General features: G+C 34.8%; 1 protein-coding gene across 2 annotated transcripts in view; it reads right to left on the bottom strand.

The window, feature by feature from the left end:
• Nucleotides 1-189: 189 nt before the first annotated feature.
• LOC142974709 (transmembrane protein 178B) overlaps nucleotides 190-22,116 on the bottom strand; it is a 56,298-nt gene continuing 34,371 nt past the window's right edge. The window contains exons 3-7 of one of the 2 annotated variants that reach the window (XM_076117181.1): nucleotides 6,083-6,188; nucleotides 3,703-3,845; nucleotides 3,127-3,224; nucleotides 1,985-2,150; nucleotides 190-418 (exon numbers count right to left, since the gene is read on the bottom strand). In XM_076117181.1, coding sequence (XP_075973296.1) covers nucleotides 315-418; nucleotides 1,985-2,150; nucleotides 3,127-3,224; nucleotides 3,703-3,845; nucleotides 6,083-6,188 — 617 coding nt within the window. In that variant the 3' untranslated portion in view covers nucleotides 190-314. Of the gene's footprint in view, nucleotides 419-1,107; nucleotides 1,274-1,984; nucleotides 2,151-3,126; nucleotides 3,225-3,702; nucleotides 3,846-6,082; nucleotides 6,189-22,116 lie in introns of both variants that reach the window. The other variant, XM_076117180.1, reaches the window with a different exon arrangement.

Below are 22,116 nucleotides of genomic sequence, written 5' to 3' on the forward strand. Positions count from 1 at the left end.
TTGGACCGCGACCGTAGTATGGGTCGCGTCGAAGAAAAGTCTGTTGAATGTTGGAGACTCTTCGAGCGTGGTCTGACGGTGTGCGGGGGCGTCTCGTCGATGCGGGAGAGCGTGTGTCGTCGGACAGGGCGGTACACCTTCCTGTCTCCGAGCTTGGGCCGCTTGATCTTGCGGTGGGAGTTGTACGTCTCGAGGGAGGAGGGCAGGGAGGGAGGGGGAGGGGGCGGGGCGGGGCTGGGGTTGCGCGCGGGTGCCTGCGGGGCGGGGGCGTTGGCGAAGTGCGCCGCCACGAGGTCCCTCATCTGGTCACATGCTCAGTAGTTGTAGGGTCCGTACTGAGACCCGTGGTAGTAGGGTCCTGGGTACGCCTGGGGCGGCGGGTACCCCGCGTACGCGTATTGCTGCTTCTGGGGGTACACTGTGGGATGGTGGAAAAATATGATAAGTACAATCTTAAAAGTAAAGTTTTCGATATTATCAATCGTTAACTGTTCAGTGTTTTGTTATTTCAAAGTTAACTGTTCTGTTTAAAAACTTGAAATTTATACATTCAGAATAAGTAATCATTAAATTTGAATTTAATAGGGATCTTCAAACATTAAAAAATTTAATGTATTAAAATTCCAAACCATTCATGCATTCTCTCCACCTGTTTGAAGAAATATGTAGGTATTTACAACAGATTTTAGTTTCGTGTATGTATTGCCAGAAGCGAAAATATTAATTTAATTATTTATGTAGATAATTTGTTTTTTGATAACCCAGTAATTACAGAATTTGTAATAGTATCCAACCAACAATAAAAGAGAATAGACACAATATTCATAAATAGTAATAATAAGGATAGTTTTTTTTAATAATACACACAAATGTAATAGGTACCCAATACTTATGAGGCGACAATTAAGTAATTTCTTACAGCTAATCGGCCTATATCCATACTCTTCCGTATATGTAAAGTATATGATGTAGAACGAATGGATATGCCTAAATTCTCTTTATTTCTGTTCTTTCTTTACTTTTCAGTTGTCCTGTTCTAGTTAAACTATTTTCAGATATTATGATGTTTTTCTTTGTATTGTATGAGCTGAGCGTATTGAAGCATACCCGGCATGAGGTACTGCATGTTAAGCGCCTCCTCCCGCTCCCGCTCGCCGCGCAAGCAAATGGCCGCCGACGAGAACAAGATGGCGGACAGCAGTGACAGGCCCACGCCGCACCATGCGACCATGTACGACCAGTCGTACCACACGCGAGAGTTCTCACGTAATATCTGGTTTATACCGGGTTTGGACGAGGGGTTGTGATTTTAAATGTGTGTGTGTGTGTGTATGTGAGTGTGTATGTGAATAGATTGAGTGTGTGTGTGGGTATGTGAGTGTGTGTGTGGGTATGTGAGTGTGTGTGTGGGTATGCGGGTGTGTATGTGTGGGTATGTGGGTGTGTGTGTGTGTTTGTATGTGTGTGCAAAAGGACGGAATAGTAATGTATGTACATTTTGTTTTGAAGTCATTTTAGTTGTAAAGTAGTAATATTATGTACAGCACCATATGTTAATAATATCGTTGGTAAGCGTGTTAGTATTGCGTTTGGCGTAAACCAGATATTATGAGATAGCATTATATTTATATGCGTTAACGACCGGTCGCATTGCCGCCAAGTTATACGCAGTAGCCAAGTTTCATAGAAACATGAAAAAAAAGAGAAAAAGCTTTTTGTTAGTATGAGATACTTACATGACTGTTCACTTACAACTAAGTTATTTATGACTTAGAGACTAATAGAACATGTTTGTAGAAGAAAAGATTAAACATTTAATCACGCTTGAGTAACACATTTACAAAAACCCCAACTTCTACACACATACTCCATATTTTAAAACTAAAACAGGAACGAAAAATAATATACAATAGAGTTACAATCGTTTGTCAACCTCAACCGCCAAGCGTTACAAAATGGCCGCTTTTCAAAATGGCGGTCTGACCTGGCATTATGTACTGCACGTTATTCTGCTGTTCCCGCCTTTTCTCTTTGCTCAGGCAAATGGCGGCGGAGAAGAATAAAATGGAGCTGCCGAAGGAAACGCCGACAGACAGCCACGCAAGTATGTACGACCAATCGTACCAGATCGATGAGTTGTCTTTTAGTACCTGAGTTTTGGAGGGATGTCAATAAATATGTACTTGATACATAGATCATTTGATTACAGGCTGTCAGGTTGCATAAAAACACTATGATATCTGTAGCACTTTTTATAAAAACAGCGAGTCCTATTTCTCAAGTCCTTCCAGTTTTTGCTCTTCGAAAAAACTACCGGATTGTTTATCAGGCGGTATTTTGAGTATTCATGGCTACACTTGTCGTCATTATAGGATATCCGACACTTGTTCAAAAGTCGTAACTTATTCTATTATCGCAAAAACTATCGGATAATTTATCAGCTGGAATTTTTATAGGATTGTTCATAGTTAGATAGAAGTTTGTCCGACATTAATTCATAAGTCGTAAATTTGGCCCTTTGTAACTATATTTTTTTTTAGTTTCTATCAATTTAATGAGTAAATGTAAGACCCCCTATTCAGGCATGGCGTATGTATGGGAAGCCACACCAAAACAAAGGACTGTTGCTCTACCACGTCTTGGTGTACGGCTCTAGTCGAAGAAACTAGACCGCTCAGGAAAAAGACGTGGAATATTCGCAAAAACAAAATCTGGACGTCATAACCTAAGAAATAATACTTTTATAATAATTACGATGATTATATTCAACTTAAACTATGCTTCTGTTTTACAAGCATATAGAAAAAGTGTCCAGGAACATCGTAAAATGTAAGTTATCTGGACATTTTAACGTATACGTTGTAAAACAGAACTTTACTTAATCTAGATGAGATTATTTCTTTGAGGAACGAACCAAAACTTGCATACAATAATGCAATTAAATTAATAAAATTAACTTGATAATAATATATGCAGTACTGCACTGCAAAAGGGAGAAAATAAACTCCCCACAAAATGCAAATCGTCGTTCAAATAGTAATAACAAGTCTCTAGTTACAATGAACGATTGTATCTAAGTTTGGTTCATTCCTTTCTTGAAAGCTGATGATTGAAAGCAGTACTTACATTGGGCCACTGTTGGTAGAACTCCTCACCAACAACCTTCTCCTTCTCGTAGAATTCCACTCCGTGCCATAACGCCATCGCACCCGCTGCTAATAAACCTGAAACATTGAGCAAACATCGTTGATATGTGTGCTTCAATATGAACGTCTCATACAACTATGTTCTCATTCCTTCTAGAATGACATATGGTAATAGATACCATGTACCAAACTTTAGTGCGATACTAAAGTGCTTTAGGGCTGGTTGGTTTCTGCAATGCCAATGTGAGAAGCCAAAAATGTTGCCTCCTCCACAAAGTTAAACAAAAGATTAGGCAATCCTTCTTTTATGAGAAACCACTGAGCGTATAGATACCTACACCCCTTAATAAACTTACAGTAATTGAGAAAGCAGTGAAATATTTAAGGCAATTGTTAGTATCGCAATAGATAGTACGCGTATTAACACTCTTTTACAAAAAAATACCTAACCACAAACGATACAAATGCCGTGGCAATTATACTTCAAAAATTATCCAAGAACATAAAAATAAGCTTCAAATAGATCTAGAATAGATGGTCAGTGGTAATTACTTACATGTGACAAGCATGAGTATAGCAGTGGCGGTGATGTTGCCGGGGCTGCGCTTCCAGCAGCCGACGACACCGGTCCAGAACGCGATGAACAGCGACAGGAACGCCACTATGAACAACGCCACAGTTGAACGCGCCATATGTAACCTGCAATTAATACACGAACACAATTAGTAACACTCATAAATTCATAATTTTTTCCCCAAAGAGATAGGCAGACGCTAAAGTATGCGATAAATATAATACAAGAGTTATAATAGAGACTAGAGAAAAAAAGTTTTATATCGTGAGGATTTTCACAAACTTTCAACGGACATCCAAACAAAAAACAACTTATTTGGTTTACAAATAAATAACATTCAACAAAAAATATTTTTATGTGTCTAAAAATACAATCAAAAATAGACAAAGTAATTAGGTACTAAAAATCTCAAACTACTGAATTAATTTCAAGACATTGTCTGGTAACAAAAAGGCTCAATTCTGCTGGAGGAGGTAGGAATATACGGTGCAAACTGTCTTAAATCCTTATACGGTAAACTGGAGGTTAAAACTTTCTAGAAAAATCAATTCGATGTTTTACCATTGTCTTTCCCAATTTCACGCAAAACACGTTGATTTTCTCACGACGTTTTCCTTAATCGGAAAGCAACAATAGCACGTATAACTGTACTTATAGTTTTCTGATCATTGTCTTCACCATGTCATATATTTTTAAATCGTATTGCTAGCTTACTACGCAGTATTACAACAGTATATCGACAGTCTGAAGAATAATGTTCTTCAATTACCAGAGGTAATACAATTAACCCAATAGACTATAGAGTATCTAAGAGCTATTATGGATCGCACAGATTTGCGCTTCATTGACGACGCAAGGCACGCCGCACTGGGTAGGTATCTTTTTTCTTTCATCATGGATAAGTATGAGACAAACAAAATATGTTGTATACCTATTTTATTTAATAGTTAATTAAATATAAATGTTAGTTCTGTGTTCTATAGTTTTTTTAACGCTGCTAGCATAAAATGCTACAGACCCAATGTTTTCATTCTTTGTAAAAATCATTCAGACGACATCATAAGCCATGATTGTGGCCATCAAGCACGTACAAAGCTTAGTGAAACAAACATTATTGCGGTAAGTTGACCACAGTTCTATTATAACTGTATATTAAGTATTCGCTATGACAAACACGCACTACGCACAAACGTTCAGAAACGCATAAAGCAAAAGTATACTATCCACTCTTCAGAAGCGCGATTCTGTACTTTCGAGTATCGAGAGTTTGACATTTAGATACGTGGTACATATACAGGTCATACGGATGGTAGTGCCCTCGTAGTAAGAACAAGATTTTGTCGTATTCTTAATATCGGTACCAAAAACTAAAATAGAAGAGCTTCTACCCAGTAATTACAGATAATATATAATAGGATACGGAAATGAATCGCCGTGGTCGCATGCTGACTGCCTGTGCACATGGCTAATGCAACCAGCGCCGAAACGTTAGGCATTCCAAGGGAAAATTCGTGTTCGTGTTATTTCCCGTATCCTTTTATATACTAAACATGCAACGCGAAAGTTCAAAGTTATGGAAACAATTACGAATGATTTTAGTTCTTCGAAGTCCAAAGAAAACAAAAAATACCGTTTCCCATAGTCTTTAAGACCAAACAGGTGTTCAATAAGTATTTGCTAATCACATAACTTCTGAACACTAAGCACGAATTACTCAACAAGCAGAACCGGCTCAAAGATTAACGATCACAACATAATTTATTGTCTCTATGTAGGTATATGTCAATGGACAATTGTTTCAACAGATAGTTTTAATACCAATCACTGGTAGTTGAATGTTGACCCACTTGGGTGCATTTGGCACAAGGTTTCTGAATTGACACTTTTCTATAACTTTAGACCAATTGCTTTTTTGCTAGCTTAAATTCGTGAATTAAAATATTCGTCCACTTATTTATTTTGGTCAGTTTGAGTGGAACCAGATAGGGAAGACTAGGAACGTGGATTGGAAGGATTGTGTTTAAGCAACGTATTAATAAGATAAAAGCTGTTTGATAATGATGCTAGATATATTTTAGGTCAATTACCACTGACTTAACCAGAGAAAATACGAATGGATCAAAGGGCAAATAGAGTTCCCTTTTTTTAAATTATGTGAAGGACCAATTTTAAGGTGTCAGCTTCGTATAGATATAGAGTAAAAAAAATATTTAAGAATGCAGAAGCGTCCTTCAATTTGAGACAACTCTCGAGTATCACGTTTTTGCAGCGACAGAAATACTCTTGAACAATTTGGCCATTTGCATCATATTTTTTCAATTACATAGACGACTCTTTATGATGTATAAAGTATGATATTTACCTGTTCATCGCATCGTCGGAGAGTCCTTTAGTTTCGTTGTTTTCGTCTGGTATGAAGTAGTCCACATTGCTGCAGTGTGTCTCGACAGGTGATAGGTAGATCTCGACTGCAATACAACAAAATAAACACATTAATTTGTGAAAAACGACAAAGTGATTGAAATAATATGATTAAGACATAGGTAAGTACATAAGAACTAGATAAATAAATAAATTTCCAAATTAAACTTGATTGATAAATAAAATTGGCGTGTTGCAAAAATTTCCTAATCGGCAACAATATTTTTAATGGAATAGTATTTAACAATCAATTTCAGAACGTAATAAGCAGGTAGTCTTCCTAAACGAACTTTGATTCTATACATCTACGTCATTCTTTAATACCATATTTCGCGTACAAGATAATATTAACGTCTTGAGTGGTTAGAAGCCAAGGTCGTGACAGTATAAAAACTACAATGATGCAGTCGTTGTATCAGCAATATACATAAATAAATAAACAAAATTCTAAAGGTGTAAATATCAGTTGAATACCAAACGCTTGAATCACCGGACAACGTTGCCAGTACGTTCGCACACAGATTATTTGCGAAACAAGAATGCAAGCCTTTACATCCTCCCTTTCACAAGCAAGTATGGACATAGAGGGCTACTTACTTTACTGAGTCTAATGAGCTGGATATTGAGTCATGTTAGTTTTGGATGAGAGATTCTGAAGTTTCTATGAAGATGACGCAACAAAATATCCTTGTTATATAGGTATTTCAATTATTTCTGGTCTATTCAAATGTTTTAAGCTAAATTGCATCTACATTTTATAAATTTCCCCATAGGTAAATGAGATCTCTTGTCCTTAACTAGGCAGTTAGGTGACGGCTTAATAACGGTTTATTTAGTAGCTAATGCTTAGTATGCTTAGTTTGCAAGACTTTGCAATGACCTAATTATACGGGAATGGTGTTTTGGTTGTAATAAAAACAAACCAAGCTCTTTTTGTTGAATAACGATATTTCTTACAGTCGCTAGCAATAACATAATTACAACAAAAACAGAGAATTACGAATGACTGTAATGTATGTATGATCCCGATTTTCCTTGAAAAAATTCTTTGAAAGAAGCTGGGGTTTTTGAACTCACACAATAACAAATAAATTCAGCGAACGTTTTCTACGTCCGTTTAATATTGTTTCTGCACTTCCATTAGTAACGTTTCATATTCATATATTTGAAGTATAACGACCTTGTTGAAAAGAAAGTGTGAAACGTTACCGTGAAATCAACGCTCATGATTTGTAAACCACAAATTATCTATTGTATTTTAAATGTCAGCTTACGTATGTTTTGACTGAAATGTAATGAATTTGGCTAGATCACTTGATGCTTATACGTCTGATTTAGACGAAAATATAAATATGTACTAATTTAGCATAACTAGTTAAAATAGCGCGTATATATTTTTTTCTGAAATATGAATTGCACTTTCGAGTAACGAGTGTTTGGCATTAAAGTGTCTGCCAAAATAGTTCTTATGGAGCCCGATAGAGGCGCTGATCTGATTTTCGTGCAAAATTTCTTGCAGATAGCTGATATCAGTAGAGAATCGTGCTATAGTTTGAGATATCTTGTGGCCGGTTGTGAATGTAGCATTGGTTCTTGAAGATTTTATGTCTTAAAACTTGTACAAAAATCCATAGTTCATTTAATATTTATTTGATCATAGTTAAGAATGTTAATGGCCGCTAATTCGTGAGACTATATTTTTTGCAACAATTTGTTGAATTCAATGAATTTTTGTTTCCTCGTGTATGTGTTGGTGTGGGTTTCTCCAGTCATTTTGCGGTCAGCTCGAAATTCTTATGAATTGAAAGTCATTCTTCATAAGTTGAATAGTGATATGAGCGCTTCAGTATGCAACTGTACATACAATTTCGAAAAGGACTCATGTATGTCCTTTTCAAAATTGGGTATTCAATTGTATGCTTTCTAAATAACTTTACTTACTAGTTCGATTTAAAGCTATAATACACGAACAAGAAAACAATTAAATTCGAATCATTTATGTTTAAGAAATTGTATCGTCATTACCTAATGAATAAAATCTTGGTATCTTACACACCTGCATTATTGCACCTTTCAAACTTTATGCAAACAATATTAGCCATTAAACTAGGCTAATATAAAGAACAAAATCGTGTTCTCATAAAACTAACACAAATATCATTTAGAAAACACACATTAAATTGATTAAAATCACACCTAACATCGTTTTCAAACAATAATCAACTTAAAACACATCGCATTAAATTCAAAATCGTATAACGTTGTGACTGTACAAAGTACCTGGTCTACACAAACTAAAATAATTCTAAAATGCATTTACCACAGAGGTCATATTCGCATATAACCTGTATTCAATGCGTACAAAAATTATGAACACTTTAACCAAAAACGCATATAACTCCATGATTTTATCAATGCAAAAATGCACTTTAGGGCCGCCAACATAGAGTTTAAAATTGCATGTGCTTTGATTAAACCAGGAAGCCTTTGGTCTCGTCACCAATGAGCGTGAACACCTTACATTTCACAAGCTATTGTCTTACGATGCATAAAGCTAATAGCAATTAAAGCGTTATGTAAATAAAATGGTGCGTTTTAAGTTGCACGTTCCAATATTTGCTTTAATTCTAAGGTACATAAGGAATACATAGGTAGCTATGTATATAAAGTATAATCAATTTAGTAAGCGTCTATTCGAATTTCGCCAGCTGCCTATTGATCCTCATCATCATCTTAATGTGCCATGTTTTCAATTTCAATGTTTCCCGTTTTCAATTTCATTTCTAATCGAAAAAATCTATGGAGTCCTTGTTCCTCTCCGAACATTGGACAGTGTCAGGAGTCTTTAGGACTTTGGCAACTTGGTAGTTATAAAAACACCTCTAATACCTATTTCTATAGAGAAAAACCATGTAAAACTGAATTTATTGAAATAGCTGATGACGTCATAAACGCTTGAAGGCATCACCTATCCATATAACAAACTCGTAGTTCCTGAGATTAGCGCGTTCAAACAAACAAACTCTTCACCTTTATAATATTAGTGGATATAAATTAATTGACTCATAACCAAAATGTTGCACCTTAATTATTATTATAATTTTATTGTCTTGTAAGAAGTGCAAAAAAGTGTATTAGCTTTGATGGACAGCACTACCGCTTCCGTAACAAATAAATTCATCTTCATAAAGATAATAATTACTAAAACCCACTTTTAAGTACAGATAAAATAAGATGAACAGATAACGCAGCAAAAAATTTGCACCATTGTATTGCGTTCTCACGAGACACATTCACTTTGCGAATTCGGACCTCTCTTTCTAACTTATCTATATTTGTTAAATACGACAGAGAAAATGAAGACTAAATTGATTTAAACGATAGTATGAAATGAGATCATTAATTTAATTTATTAGTTGTCTTGAGAATAATTATACACAAATTGTAATATTGTTTATTTTATAGACTGCAAAATTATTAAAAACCTGCTTATTATGATTATTTATTCAAATCAATATGACTTTATGATAAATGGCTGAATAAAAAATGCAGTTTAAAAACATTTTTAAAATAATAACCCAGCATTCGATTCCAATAATTCGAATTGAGAAACAAAGCTGAAGCACGACGTTTCCCGATGTGTTCCGAATAGTACTTACGATTGACGAAATCTAAATTCAAATATTTTGACAGTTCATTTCTGGTAGCACAAGGTTGTCTATAGAGTGGCTATTGTCTTATATTTATTAGTTTGGTATGAATATTCAATGAGCATCAATATTAGCTCTGACACATTGTTCTGCCTACATAACGATGGTATGCAATGTGCACTTGCTAAACTTGTTAACTGCCAACTGTAATGTGGTACAAGTTTCAAGACACTGCTATGTTTTTTAATACCTTAGGTCGATAGTGACAAATAATTGACAAGCACTTGAAAAACTGTGTAGCCAGTAGTAGAAGTTTCCAAATAGATGTACCTATTTCATTGGCTAGCCAGTTAGCTTAGCACAAGACTTAATTGCGTTTATCTCTAGTTGACATCGGAAACTCTAGAACAAGAATGATGTATTCTAGCGGCTTCTGAATATATGAATTCAGATTTACAATAATTACTAAATGCAATTTTCTATTGGTCAAATATCAGCCTGCATTTTAAAACATAATTTAGTATGCTTACGTATCTAGTTACGTGCTTCTCAAACTAGACTAGATACAACCCGATCAAACACTAATATGTATTAAAGTCGTGAAAGTTCACGTAATCAACACGCATAATCCTTACACATTCCTTCACATGCTGCATTTATATTCTACAATCGGCGCACGCACCTCGCTTGGCCCACACCCAAATACAGAGAACAAATAGGTGACCGGGTTCCGCGACATTTGGCCGATACGTAGGCGAACTATGTAGAAAGTTGAACATGTCCTTGTTGCGTACTAAGCCGAGCAGGTGTTGGGCATAATTACTAGCTCACCGTGTGAATGTAATACTAAACACTTACCTGTAATTGGTACGTAAAAGTCATATATGCGTGACTAACTGCAGGTTTTATTAGCATTATTATCGAATATTGTGTGGTTATGATATTAGTATCTATTTCCGAAAATAATATTATTTATTCATTTTTATAAAATATGCACATATAAAGACCACTCTATTTCACCTTTATCCTCTGGACGTATTCCATTAGCATTCTATTTTTCGATATTTAAATAGCATAAAAAAATAAAAAACACACAACATTCATTCGAATGTTAAAAAATAAATCATATTTCCAATTTCAAATAATTTGTTCAAAATAAAGGCGCATAATAAAAAAATACGATTGAGATAGTATTCGAATGTAGTTTTAGTCGATTATTAATTCGACTCTTTACAAAATAACTCAATGTTAAAACAATGTCATGATAAGCAAACACTTCTATAGTTTTATTTCTACACTACTAGACTAAATTTTAAAAACAAATTAAAATAATTACAAATTACAAATTAACTATGGTGAAGATTGGCTAAGACTTAGTAGCTGTGTAAAATAATGAGAAGAATCTTAAAATTTCGAACAACTAGACCGCTGCAAAACTCCAATTACAAAATCAAATTAAAACAAGCAGGCGGTAAACCCAAGAACAAGCTAATTGTTAATTTTGTAGGAAACGAAGATCATTATATTGTTACGAATCGACACAGATTACTTGACACCATTGTGCATCGGTTTGTTGATTGCATCCATTACAAATTTTGTATTCTAAAACCACTTTATGTAGCATTTCATTGTCGGTTTTGCTTAATAAAACTACATATTTTCAATTTTGAAATTATAAGCGGACCCGGTCGGAAATTACACAAAGCTTAGATTACAAACTTTTTTAAGATTATCGAACTGCTAGTCATAGACACGACAAACTTTGTTTTATGCATAGTGAAAATCAAAGACAAACAAAAATTGTCTTACTTTACCTTTCAGAGAAATTGTGTCTATACTAAACTAAATAGGTACCTACTATATGTATCTCGAGAGAGAAAGAAGGATCTACTACTTAATAACACGCCATTAATCTAACCAAAAACGAAAATCACTCACATCGTAGTCATCTTTCACCGCTCGGTCAATTTAACATCAAAGTCATTTAACATTTCAAATAACAATAAAAATATTAATAAACTTCCTCATTTTTGTTTGTTATATAACCGTTATGTAAAGTTCACTATTCGTTCAACAAAAGAGATGTTCGCATAACGAATAGACAATAATGCAAAAACATTTTCGATTCTTACTTTGTTATGTAAAATCAAGCCTACTGTGATAAGACCTACCTCCGCGTAGAAACGGAAATTCTTGGCCTAACTATTGATGTGTATCGCACAGGATATATTATTATAATACCGTATAATATGTAGACAGATAAAACAGGAAATTACATGTCTATAAAATGACGTAGCCTTCATTAACGTGAGAACCAATCATTCTTAGGAAATTGCTACGATAGGAACCTACTAACTGTTTACTGTTTTCCCTTCATATGACAATTTAGTGCAATTGCATATTATATGCGGCAAAGGTTTTCGAACTACGATAAAAAGTAAGCTTAGGTTTATAATACTGTATTTATAAGCTGATTACTAAGAATCCCTTTTAAAATCCAATGTCAACGACAACGGAAACGACATAATAATAATTTCCGATTATTAACATAACCTCACACGCTGATTGAATTTGTATTCAATTAATTTATGCAAGTAGACCGCACGCATTATGCCAACACTATTTTATTACCATAGCCTTGGCCATAAATTAAAAAAAAAACATCGAAAGCGAAAGAAAATGACAGGAAAGAAAACAAGATAGCCGCCGATATTTCCACGGCTTACTTTTCCCGCCAATTACTAATAGCCAGTTGGCAGTTTCACTTTCTTATTTTCCAGTGTACTTAGAAAGGCTGATGAGGTGGCCGCGACCTGGCGACTAATTGACTGAACATCTGCCACTTCGGTATGTTAATTCTGACCTCGACGACGAAGGTGTGGTGCAAATGAAATATGTTTGAATATTGGCTAGTGGAACAAAGAAAGTCGTACTTCGTTCCCGTTTGATGCATACCTTGGGCTAGCTAGCAATTATGAAGTTAGAATTAATGGCTTAATTATATGAGGCTTGTATAGAAACACTACCTATAATTTTGACTGAAATTTATGAGCAAGTTTACATTTTAATGCAAGTTTTAGTACATTTTCTTTATAATAGAACTGGTTGCTTACAGGTTCCTATAACCATTACTTGAAGGAAATAGTTTCGAGAAAGTAATAATTTCGCTATACCGCCATGGGAAGTTTTGTAATCGTAATGAAATCGCGTTAATATTTCAATTTCATTGATAAATGTTTACGTTAATTAAACTTTAATGTTGATTTTAATTTAATTAAATAAGACTAGAAACTTTCTTGTAAGTGGTTTTTAACGACTAGCACTTAGGCATATAATTATGTTCTTCGTTAAAGTTGATTCGTGGGAGTTTATAATCAACATCTAAAGCGGTTCAGCCGTATCTTCGATCAAGCAATAGATACTAGGCGTGGCTAGCATATAACGGCACATTCATAAAAGTACAGGCATTAGCAAAGTATAAGGTAACCATAAAGATATTCTCCGAAATGTTTGAAAATAATAGTTTCCGTTTTCACTTTTACATGGTTGTAGTTTAAGCTGAGTTATGACTTGTTATGATATATTTAAAATTGTAGAGTTTGTTTGTTTGAACGCGTCAATTATGCGCGCTATTTATTAAGGAAGGATATAGGTATAACATCACACTACGACCAATATGAGCAGAGCACCAGTAAAAAATGTTTCAAACACAGGGAAAATCATGATCTATTCTCTCTTTTGCGACGCAACCGAAGCAGCGCGAGTCAGCTAGTTTCAAATATACAGACTTACGTTATCTTCAGTAAATCATTGTCTAAACCAGTAGAATTTCCATACTAACCTCGCTAAAACCGATTGGCCAATTGTAAAAAGCAATAATCGTAACAACGAATACAAAATACCTGTTTATATATTACTTACAAGTTCGTTTTGCGAAATAAACCACACGTAATGTCGGTACATATACAATGCATTGAATTTGAATGTTATTTGGTCATAACCATTTGTTTTAAAGCTTCAAGAACGTGTTTTGAAGAGAGGTTATCTGATAAGATCCCTAAGTAATGGATTTGACTGATACTTTTGCTCAAAGAACATTGATCGCAGTAAAGATGTTTGAGTGGATCGTACAGAATCAAAAAGGCTTATGTCGTATGTTACTGAGCACCTCTTATAACTTATGTCGTATGTTATTCGAGTTATTGGTTCTTCCAATTTGCGAATTCGTGTCAAGTATTGATATCCGTGACGGAAGAAATAAAATTGAGGTAAGGATTTTAATAAAATAAATATAAATTGCAATATTTGAAGTAAACATTAGACCTTACTCGTCGACCTAAGTTTGAAGTAAATATTTGCGTCTGTACAAATAAAATAATGTTACTTTTAAGTTTTCTACAAAAAAACTGCAGCACAACGTTTTGAATCTATGTACCTATAATTTTTGAAATTCCTGCAAAAACTGCAAATCTTTTTCACTATACCTAAATACCTATATCGAGCCAATTCAAAAGCTATTTATTTAATACAGAACCTATTAAAAAAAAATCTTCAGAAATTACTAGCTTCGGTTAAACTTACAACAAAAGCAACAACCGCACACATAACCTAAAAAACTCAAACGCGAACAGAATTTCATCGAATCACCTCAAAAACATTCACCAATCATAAATAGGAACAACATCGAACACGAAGAAGTTGGTCATGATTTCGTGTGTAATTGGTCAATGGCCATAGCCATCCGGTAACGTCACGCATTCACTGATACGGAATGATACGTAATCGGGTTAGCGTGATCAACTGATCGCCGAACACTGCGGACATGATCGACATATTTTAATTTTTTAAACTGGTTTTTCTGAATATTTAGTTTTATTTGAATGAGGTATTTAGACTTTTTGGTAAAGTCCGCTTTTGCACGTGTTGGGTTATGCTAAATAGATTGTTATGAATGTTTTAATTTGTTAACTTTTACTGCCGTAGAGTTTAAGAAGTGTTCTCTTAGTAGACTGAGGCTTAGAATAAGGGCAGTGCTCTTAAATTAACATGGAGAAAGATATTTTGAAACAATTCTAAGTTCTAAGTTTTTTGTTTGACTAGTGAGTAGATTTATTGAATATAAAATAAACAAAAGCGGTATTTTATTTCTTTATAAGTACATAATAGTACTTTACTTAAAGTGAATAATTCTTATAAATTCCATGACAGTATATTCCACGACACCCAGCGGCGAATAAAAGCACTCTGACCGCATTCTTGCACCGATATTTTTAGTTCGAAGAAAGACGGGTCAACTATTTTACCCATTTAAATAAACGAGTAAGTAGTGCACAAGCTTAAAAAAAACCCAGTAACATTCCTTACACCTTAAAGAGGAGAAATAATAATATACAATTATCATATGCATTTGGTAGTATTCCTCATGATTATAGAGTGTATCACTACCGGTGAAGAGTGAAACTGCAAATCTTTCTCATACATTATGCTATAACCCCTTAGTTTCAATGATACAGCTTTATTCAAGTAATCAGTATTATAGCAGGCATCCAGAACGATACCTTGTACAGAATACGACCTTCTCGACGATATTTTACTACTATCAGCAATTGAATAGCACTAAGTTGTTCATGAAATACTAACTAATCAGTGCCTCTAGCGTATCCCGTAGGAACTAATTTTTCAAATACTTAAATTTAAATGTCATACATATAGAAGCAGGAAATATAGGAAAAATAGTACTTAAGAATAGGAAATTGTGCTACAAATCAATGTTGCCAGATACTCCTAGCGGGGATGGTCCAAGATTGATTTGTCCCGGAAGACATAAGTCTGTAGCAAGTGTAGTACTAGTACAGATGTGCCTGCGGTGATCGTTGCACGCGGTTCACCACCATCATTAGACCTTCCGTAATCAATTGACTTGCTTCCGCGTATTTACGGGAAGGTTTTACCTCACCAGGTGCAATACAATGCTTAGGATATTTCTAGACAATTGATGACGACTGTTACGAAGGCTAAGGTAAATTGACTACAACTTAAACTGACTACGATTGCTCGATTCGGCTTCATTTATACGACGATCATTAGTTAGGGAAGCCTAATTATAGAGTTTAGGCTGCTTCCATAGACTTCCTAATTAAACACTTTTTGCTTGACACAGAACTCTTCCAGAAACTTTGTCTTTAACAGTTGCGTACTAGTGTATGCATATGAATATAGTCTCTATCAATTTTTCTTATCTAAAACTATTTATATCTGTAAATTGCCATATAAGCATGAACTATGAAGGTTCGCGCATCGCAAAAGTGCATTCCTTCACGGTCCGGCGCGGCTTGCAAAACTCTTGATATGGGCGTAGATACCACCGCTTGCGAAACACGACGATTACTTACGTATGACCGACAGTTTTCTACTTCGATACATCGGAAGATTGTCTATCGTTAAATGAATTATTTTTATAGGCCGGTCTAGTTTACGTAAGGCTGTTCCTTGTGAACCACCTGTTTGCTTCACTCGATGTGCAGTGTAACTGCTTCGCTTTGCAACCGTAGAGATGTATAAGATAATGGAAATATAGAACAGACTGCACATGATATACTTCAATTTGAAGAATCGCATGTAAAGCCGAAATTTCAGTTATTTGTATTCAATTGCAGAGAAAAGTTAGTCCTCATCGAAGAAATTATAAAAGGAGGTAGTAGTTAGTCTACTTTCATATAGGTTTTTGTCCTAATCATCATTAATACCGATATATTAAATTCGACCGTTATTGAATTACTGAATGATGGATAACGCACAGCCGAAACTACTGGCCGTAGAAAGTCAAAATTTGATATGAAGATTCCTTAGGAAGTGTCGAAAAATGGGGTGATAATCCACGCGAGCGGGACCGAGGTAGAATAAAATTAAATATATGCCAACAGAAGCCTTAAGTAATAAAGTAAAATGCCCGCAAATACATATGTGTTTCATAAACTTCCGATATAAAACGTGTGACAATTGTCAATATAATAATTAATTCAGGAAGTGCACTGATGCATACATGATTAACAATAAAAACTATGGACCAGGAACTACTTTCTTCCATTGCCATTTACGATTGTATGACATTATTATGCCATTTAAATTTCTCTAACAATAACACAGCAATGTTTCAGTTCAGTTACTTTCAAATTTACTTTTAGGTTATCTAGCTTAACAAAAAAGGATTCCCAATTTCACAATCTATGTTTTAATTATTTCAAACTTATTAAAATTACACGAACGTATGTACATTAATTTATTTCAGCTTCCGCAATTACTTTCACGTCGCGTTAATCAGAATCATGACATGTATTTTTCGAGTCTAAATTATAGTTTATCAATCAAAAAATACCTAATAATATATGTCGTAGCTTTTAATTGTAATTAATTGAAGTTACTAATCAGCACATGAATAGGATCGTAAAGTTTGCGTTTCAAACGATAATCAAAGTAGAATTAATTAATAATTTATGACTAATGTCGAACTGTAATTAGTTGCTGTAAACAAAAAACAGCTGTTGGTTACCTTCTCCAAAGTAAAGTTCACGCTTTGTACCCGGGTGGAGGGTTAGGTGGAAATCAAAGAACGAACCTTATAAAGTAGGTCCCGGTTGTTGTCGATAAAGAAAACAGTTGTTCAGCCATGCCAAAGGCCTCTTGGGCGGCTTGAACAACTTTGACACTAGGTTGACCATACGATAGATAGATAAATAGAATATGCCATTTTAATACCAGTCTTGTTGACACCATGAATTTTACCTAGAAACCACTCATCCCATACAAACCCAATACTACCAACTTTAAAAGTAGAGGTGACAACACCCATAATCCTCCGACTCATAATTATTTTCGGCCTTCTCAAACAATAGCCTATAAATTAATCCAAGTTAATTACTGCTCATTAAATCTGTTTGCACGTCGTACTTCGCCATAGAGAATACAAACAGGTGACGTCATATACGACACGCGAACCTGAATACAGGATAATGGAGATTTATATTGTTTTTGGGTCTATAAATAGACAATAATAAGGTATTCACGAATTTGGATTTGGTAGTAGAAATGACGTCATTTGATATTTGTATTGTTGTTTGTATTCGGAGTATTCATAGAAAAATTGTTTCGTGAAGGTCCTGAAAAAATAAGGTTGGCTCCTTCCCCGGGATATCATTATAAGTTTAAATTTTATCCAAAACAGTTTAGACGGTTTTATGCAAAAGACAGCATAAGTATAAAAATACAAACAAATTTTAATGTGACTTTAATACACGTTAACGATTTCTATTAATTATTCCAAATACTCTGCATTAATAACCCTCAGAGTTAGCCTAGTATTTTCTATAACATATAAAAAATTACAAACATACTTCATTAGACACGTTACGAAAACTTCTCACGGTGTTAAGTAAACTATTGTATGTTTTTCTAAGCTAATGCTCATTTTATATAGAAATATTTAGTCTATCTTTATTGCGTAGAACAAACCAGAAACAAATATTCTATTCGGTACTATCGAGCATCGAGAGTTTAACATTTAAAATGCACTTCAAAATTAGTTCCTGCGACAACCGCTAGGGGCGCTGATCAGTAGCTCGATTCTCTACTACTATCGACTACCGACAATCGAACTGTCATCGAGAAATTTTGTATGAAAATCTGATCAGCGCCTCTGACGGGCGTCGTAGGAAACATTTTGGCAGTACATTCTAAATGTCAAATGTCGGTAACTAGCCGGTTGTCGGTAGTCGATAGTGGTACAGAATCGAGGTACAGATCTTCATACAACATTTCTCAATAGCTAGCCAGTTGTCGATAGCCAATAGTTGTAGAAAATCGCGCTACAGAAGCTCGATTCTCTACAGACTGTCCTATCGAGTATTGAGAGTTTGACATTTAAAATGTACTTCAAAATTAGTTCCTGCGACTACCGCCAGGGGCGCTGATCAGGTTTTTAGACCAACTTTGCCAATAGCTAGTCGATTGCCAATGGTAGAATAACGCGCTACGGTTAATGATGAGTTCTTCACAATTAGGCCTTATTCATCGGCACATTAAAACGTGTATTGTGCATTGAATTTCAATATGATGTCGAGTAATCGTTATTTCGGAGAACAAAGGACACGTAATGACTAATATTAATATCGTGTCTCAGTCGATATTGCGACAACTCTGATCTTATTGATGATACACATCTAAAGAATTGGCCTTAAGAGAGATGACAAACTTCGGTTTGGTAACCGCCGAAAATTTTAATCCTGCTTATGTGTTTTGGGATCATGGCACGTTTAGCGACGTTGTTATCTATTCCATTTACCTAGCTTCTAATAGAAGTTATACAAATAAAAAACTTTATGGATATAATAATATTGAACATTCAATCATGATGCAGTTGATTATTGTTGGAATACTGTAACAGTAACTTCATATACTAGAAAATAATGATGTTTGATGCAAAGCGCTGGTAGTTGACATTTTGTGTTTCATGCTTTGCATTTATTGTGAGTTTTGTTGTAAAGTTTTTCCAGTGCCTCAGTTTCGAATAAATATGAAGACTCATACAATAAATAGTTGGTTACTCATTGTCCTAAGGAAAACGGGTTCGTAACGACCGAGATTCATAGAAATCCGTCACTTTGCCGCATACACGAGGAGTTTTCTAAAATTAATACAACTCATGGAGAGATAGGTACAAAAGAAGTACATTTGTATGTAACTATGTACTATGTACACCTAAAGGTATTAGCTATACCATATAATGCACAATGATATCAAACTTATAAAAGAGAGCGCTATACTTTTATCGTGACATAATTCTGTGAACAACCTCAAAATTAGGACATCGAGTACGCTTATCGGTTATTGACCCCTACTGCAAACATTTGAACAATTATTCGACTTTCAATACATATTTGCATATTACATCTTATCGCTCTTTTTCTGGTTTTAATATTGCATAGCAAATTGTTGATTGGACTTAACAAGACTGGTATTTGTAAAATAACAAATGATTGCCAATATTATTGAAACCACTGTATATTCTATAGAAGACTGTCTATGGAGTGTATACGCATAGATTGTCTACGTCTGTTACCAGTTTAGTAAAACATGTACTACAATTGCCGCAGTAAATTTTAAGAGAAGTAGTACTCTTTTTGTAGTTATGTATTGTATTTTTATTTAACTGTGAGTCAGAGGCAAATAAAATTTCAATTATAAACCTGCAAAGGGCAGTTCTCGAATTGGAAACATGGCCATGAGTAAACTAAACCCAGGTAAGCGTGGTAAAACCTAACCTGTCTCCAGCTCAATATCCTAGAAACTATTCCGGTAGCATTTTCTATCAATCTATCTATTCAGCCCATTTCTACCCTACTGTTGTGTACACCATGTGTTCTGTATATCAGTTGCGTTTTAACTGTTGTGAGTTGTGAGTTTAAAGTAAGTTGTAGTAAATTCACAATTAAATTACTACAATAGGCCTCAATAGGGCTCAGTACACAGGTGTAATGAGTCAGTTTAAGGAAACAAAGCTAAGACAACATTCCACAGTTCACATTGCACCACACCGTACACCGAGATGGCGATCGCATTCTGTCATAACGAGCGTACGAATATTTCAGTAATTATTCAACTTCTATTGTGTCTTTTATCTACGAAATTAGCTAGTTCCTTTGTCAATGTTTTGGTCCTAATTGTGGGTAAATATGGTTAGAAAACTGTTTGCTTTGAGATAGGTAATGGGGTCGTGTTGTTGCTTGTTTTGGAGAGATTAGTGAATCATTAACTACTATAAGGGACAATTCGTCATTATATTTGTGGATAAATTATTAAAGTATTGTTTTTGATAGCGTAATTACATCAAATACAAACTACATCATTGAAGTAGTTTGTGAGATCGTATTTTATCTAATTCCAGAAATCTATTATTTACAACACTGAGACTGATAGGATAAGGATTTGTCTCCATACAACATTTAGTGAACTAAAAATAAAGCTCCAGAAGACCAAACTCAATAAACACTCAAAAACAATCACCATCAAAAAGTACCGTAGTATTATTTGAGGACATTTAACCTTCAGATCACATACAATCATACAACCAAACAGGTCTCAGTAACCTAAATACAAACCAAACTTTTTGTCAATGCTTACGACCTTCCCGGCGGAAAAAAACAACCGTGTACTGTGAAGAGATACGCTTGCGCATCTTCCAGTTGAAGCGAGACGCCGAGAGCGGACAGGACCGGTTATATTAGTAGCACGAGAGTTTCACCTGCACCCATCGATTCAGATGTAAAACTATATTCATTCGTTTACTGAGAAAGCAACGTGACTCAACTGAGAATTGGCCACTCGATGAATCGATGTCGCCCTCACCTGGCTATTGCAGAACCTTTGTATTTTATATTAACAAATGCAATTTGAGTTCATTTACTACTTATTTATCAGTTATATCAATAAGTAGGTATTTTATTTGTTAATTGCCTTTTAATTTTATTTTAAATATTGGTCTACCTAGCTCTCTAAGATGAAAATTAAATTCATCCATCCAGAAGTCATAACACATCCGCCATTCATGAGCCATTTTACTCTACGTACATCTCTTCATTATAAGATATTCTTTTTTTAAATCCATTACTGTACCACTGCTCTGAACAAGGGTCTCCTCCCAAACGAAGCATTCTCTTTTGTTACATTTCAAAACAAATTCCTACGTCTTCAAACCGTCTTTCAAACATTCAATACATCCTTCAAGCATTCACATGTAACAAGATTATCAATTAATTGATCATTTCTAATCGATGTATAAAAGCAAGCAAGCTTTCTGCACTTGTATTGACAATCTATCTCAATTAAAACAACTTAGAGCACGACATTCGCTCTAGTTAAGCTTTATCAATTGTCCTACATCTATTACCGATTGATATTAATCGAACAGGGTTCGAATACAGTTTTGCAAATCATGACTGATTACTCGTAGCAATCTGTGACTATTTATCTGTCAGTCTTGTATGACTTATACTAATAGGTATGAGGAGAACTACCTTCAAATACCTTGCGCATAACTGTACTGTCTTAGTAACTTTAACCTGTACCGCATTACTCTACCACTATCGACTATCGGCGACCGGCTAGCTATCGAAAAATGTTGCATGACAATCAGTTCAGCGCCTGTAGCTGGCGTCGTAGAAACTATTTTGGCAGTACATTTTAAATGTTAAACTCTCGATATTTGATTGTAGAGAATCGTGCTATTCATCATCATCATACAAATCACAGTCAAAATTATGAATATGAAATC

This window comes from Anticarsia gemmatalis, chromosome 8 (assembly GCF_050436995.1).
Source record: "Anticarsia gemmatalis isolate Benzon Research Colony breed Stoneville strain chromosome 8, ilAntGemm2 primary, whole genome shotgun sequence".
NCBI classification, from domain to species: domain Eukaryota; kingdom Metazoa; phylum Arthropoda; class Insecta; order Lepidoptera; family Erebidae; genus Anticarsia; species Anticarsia gemmatalis.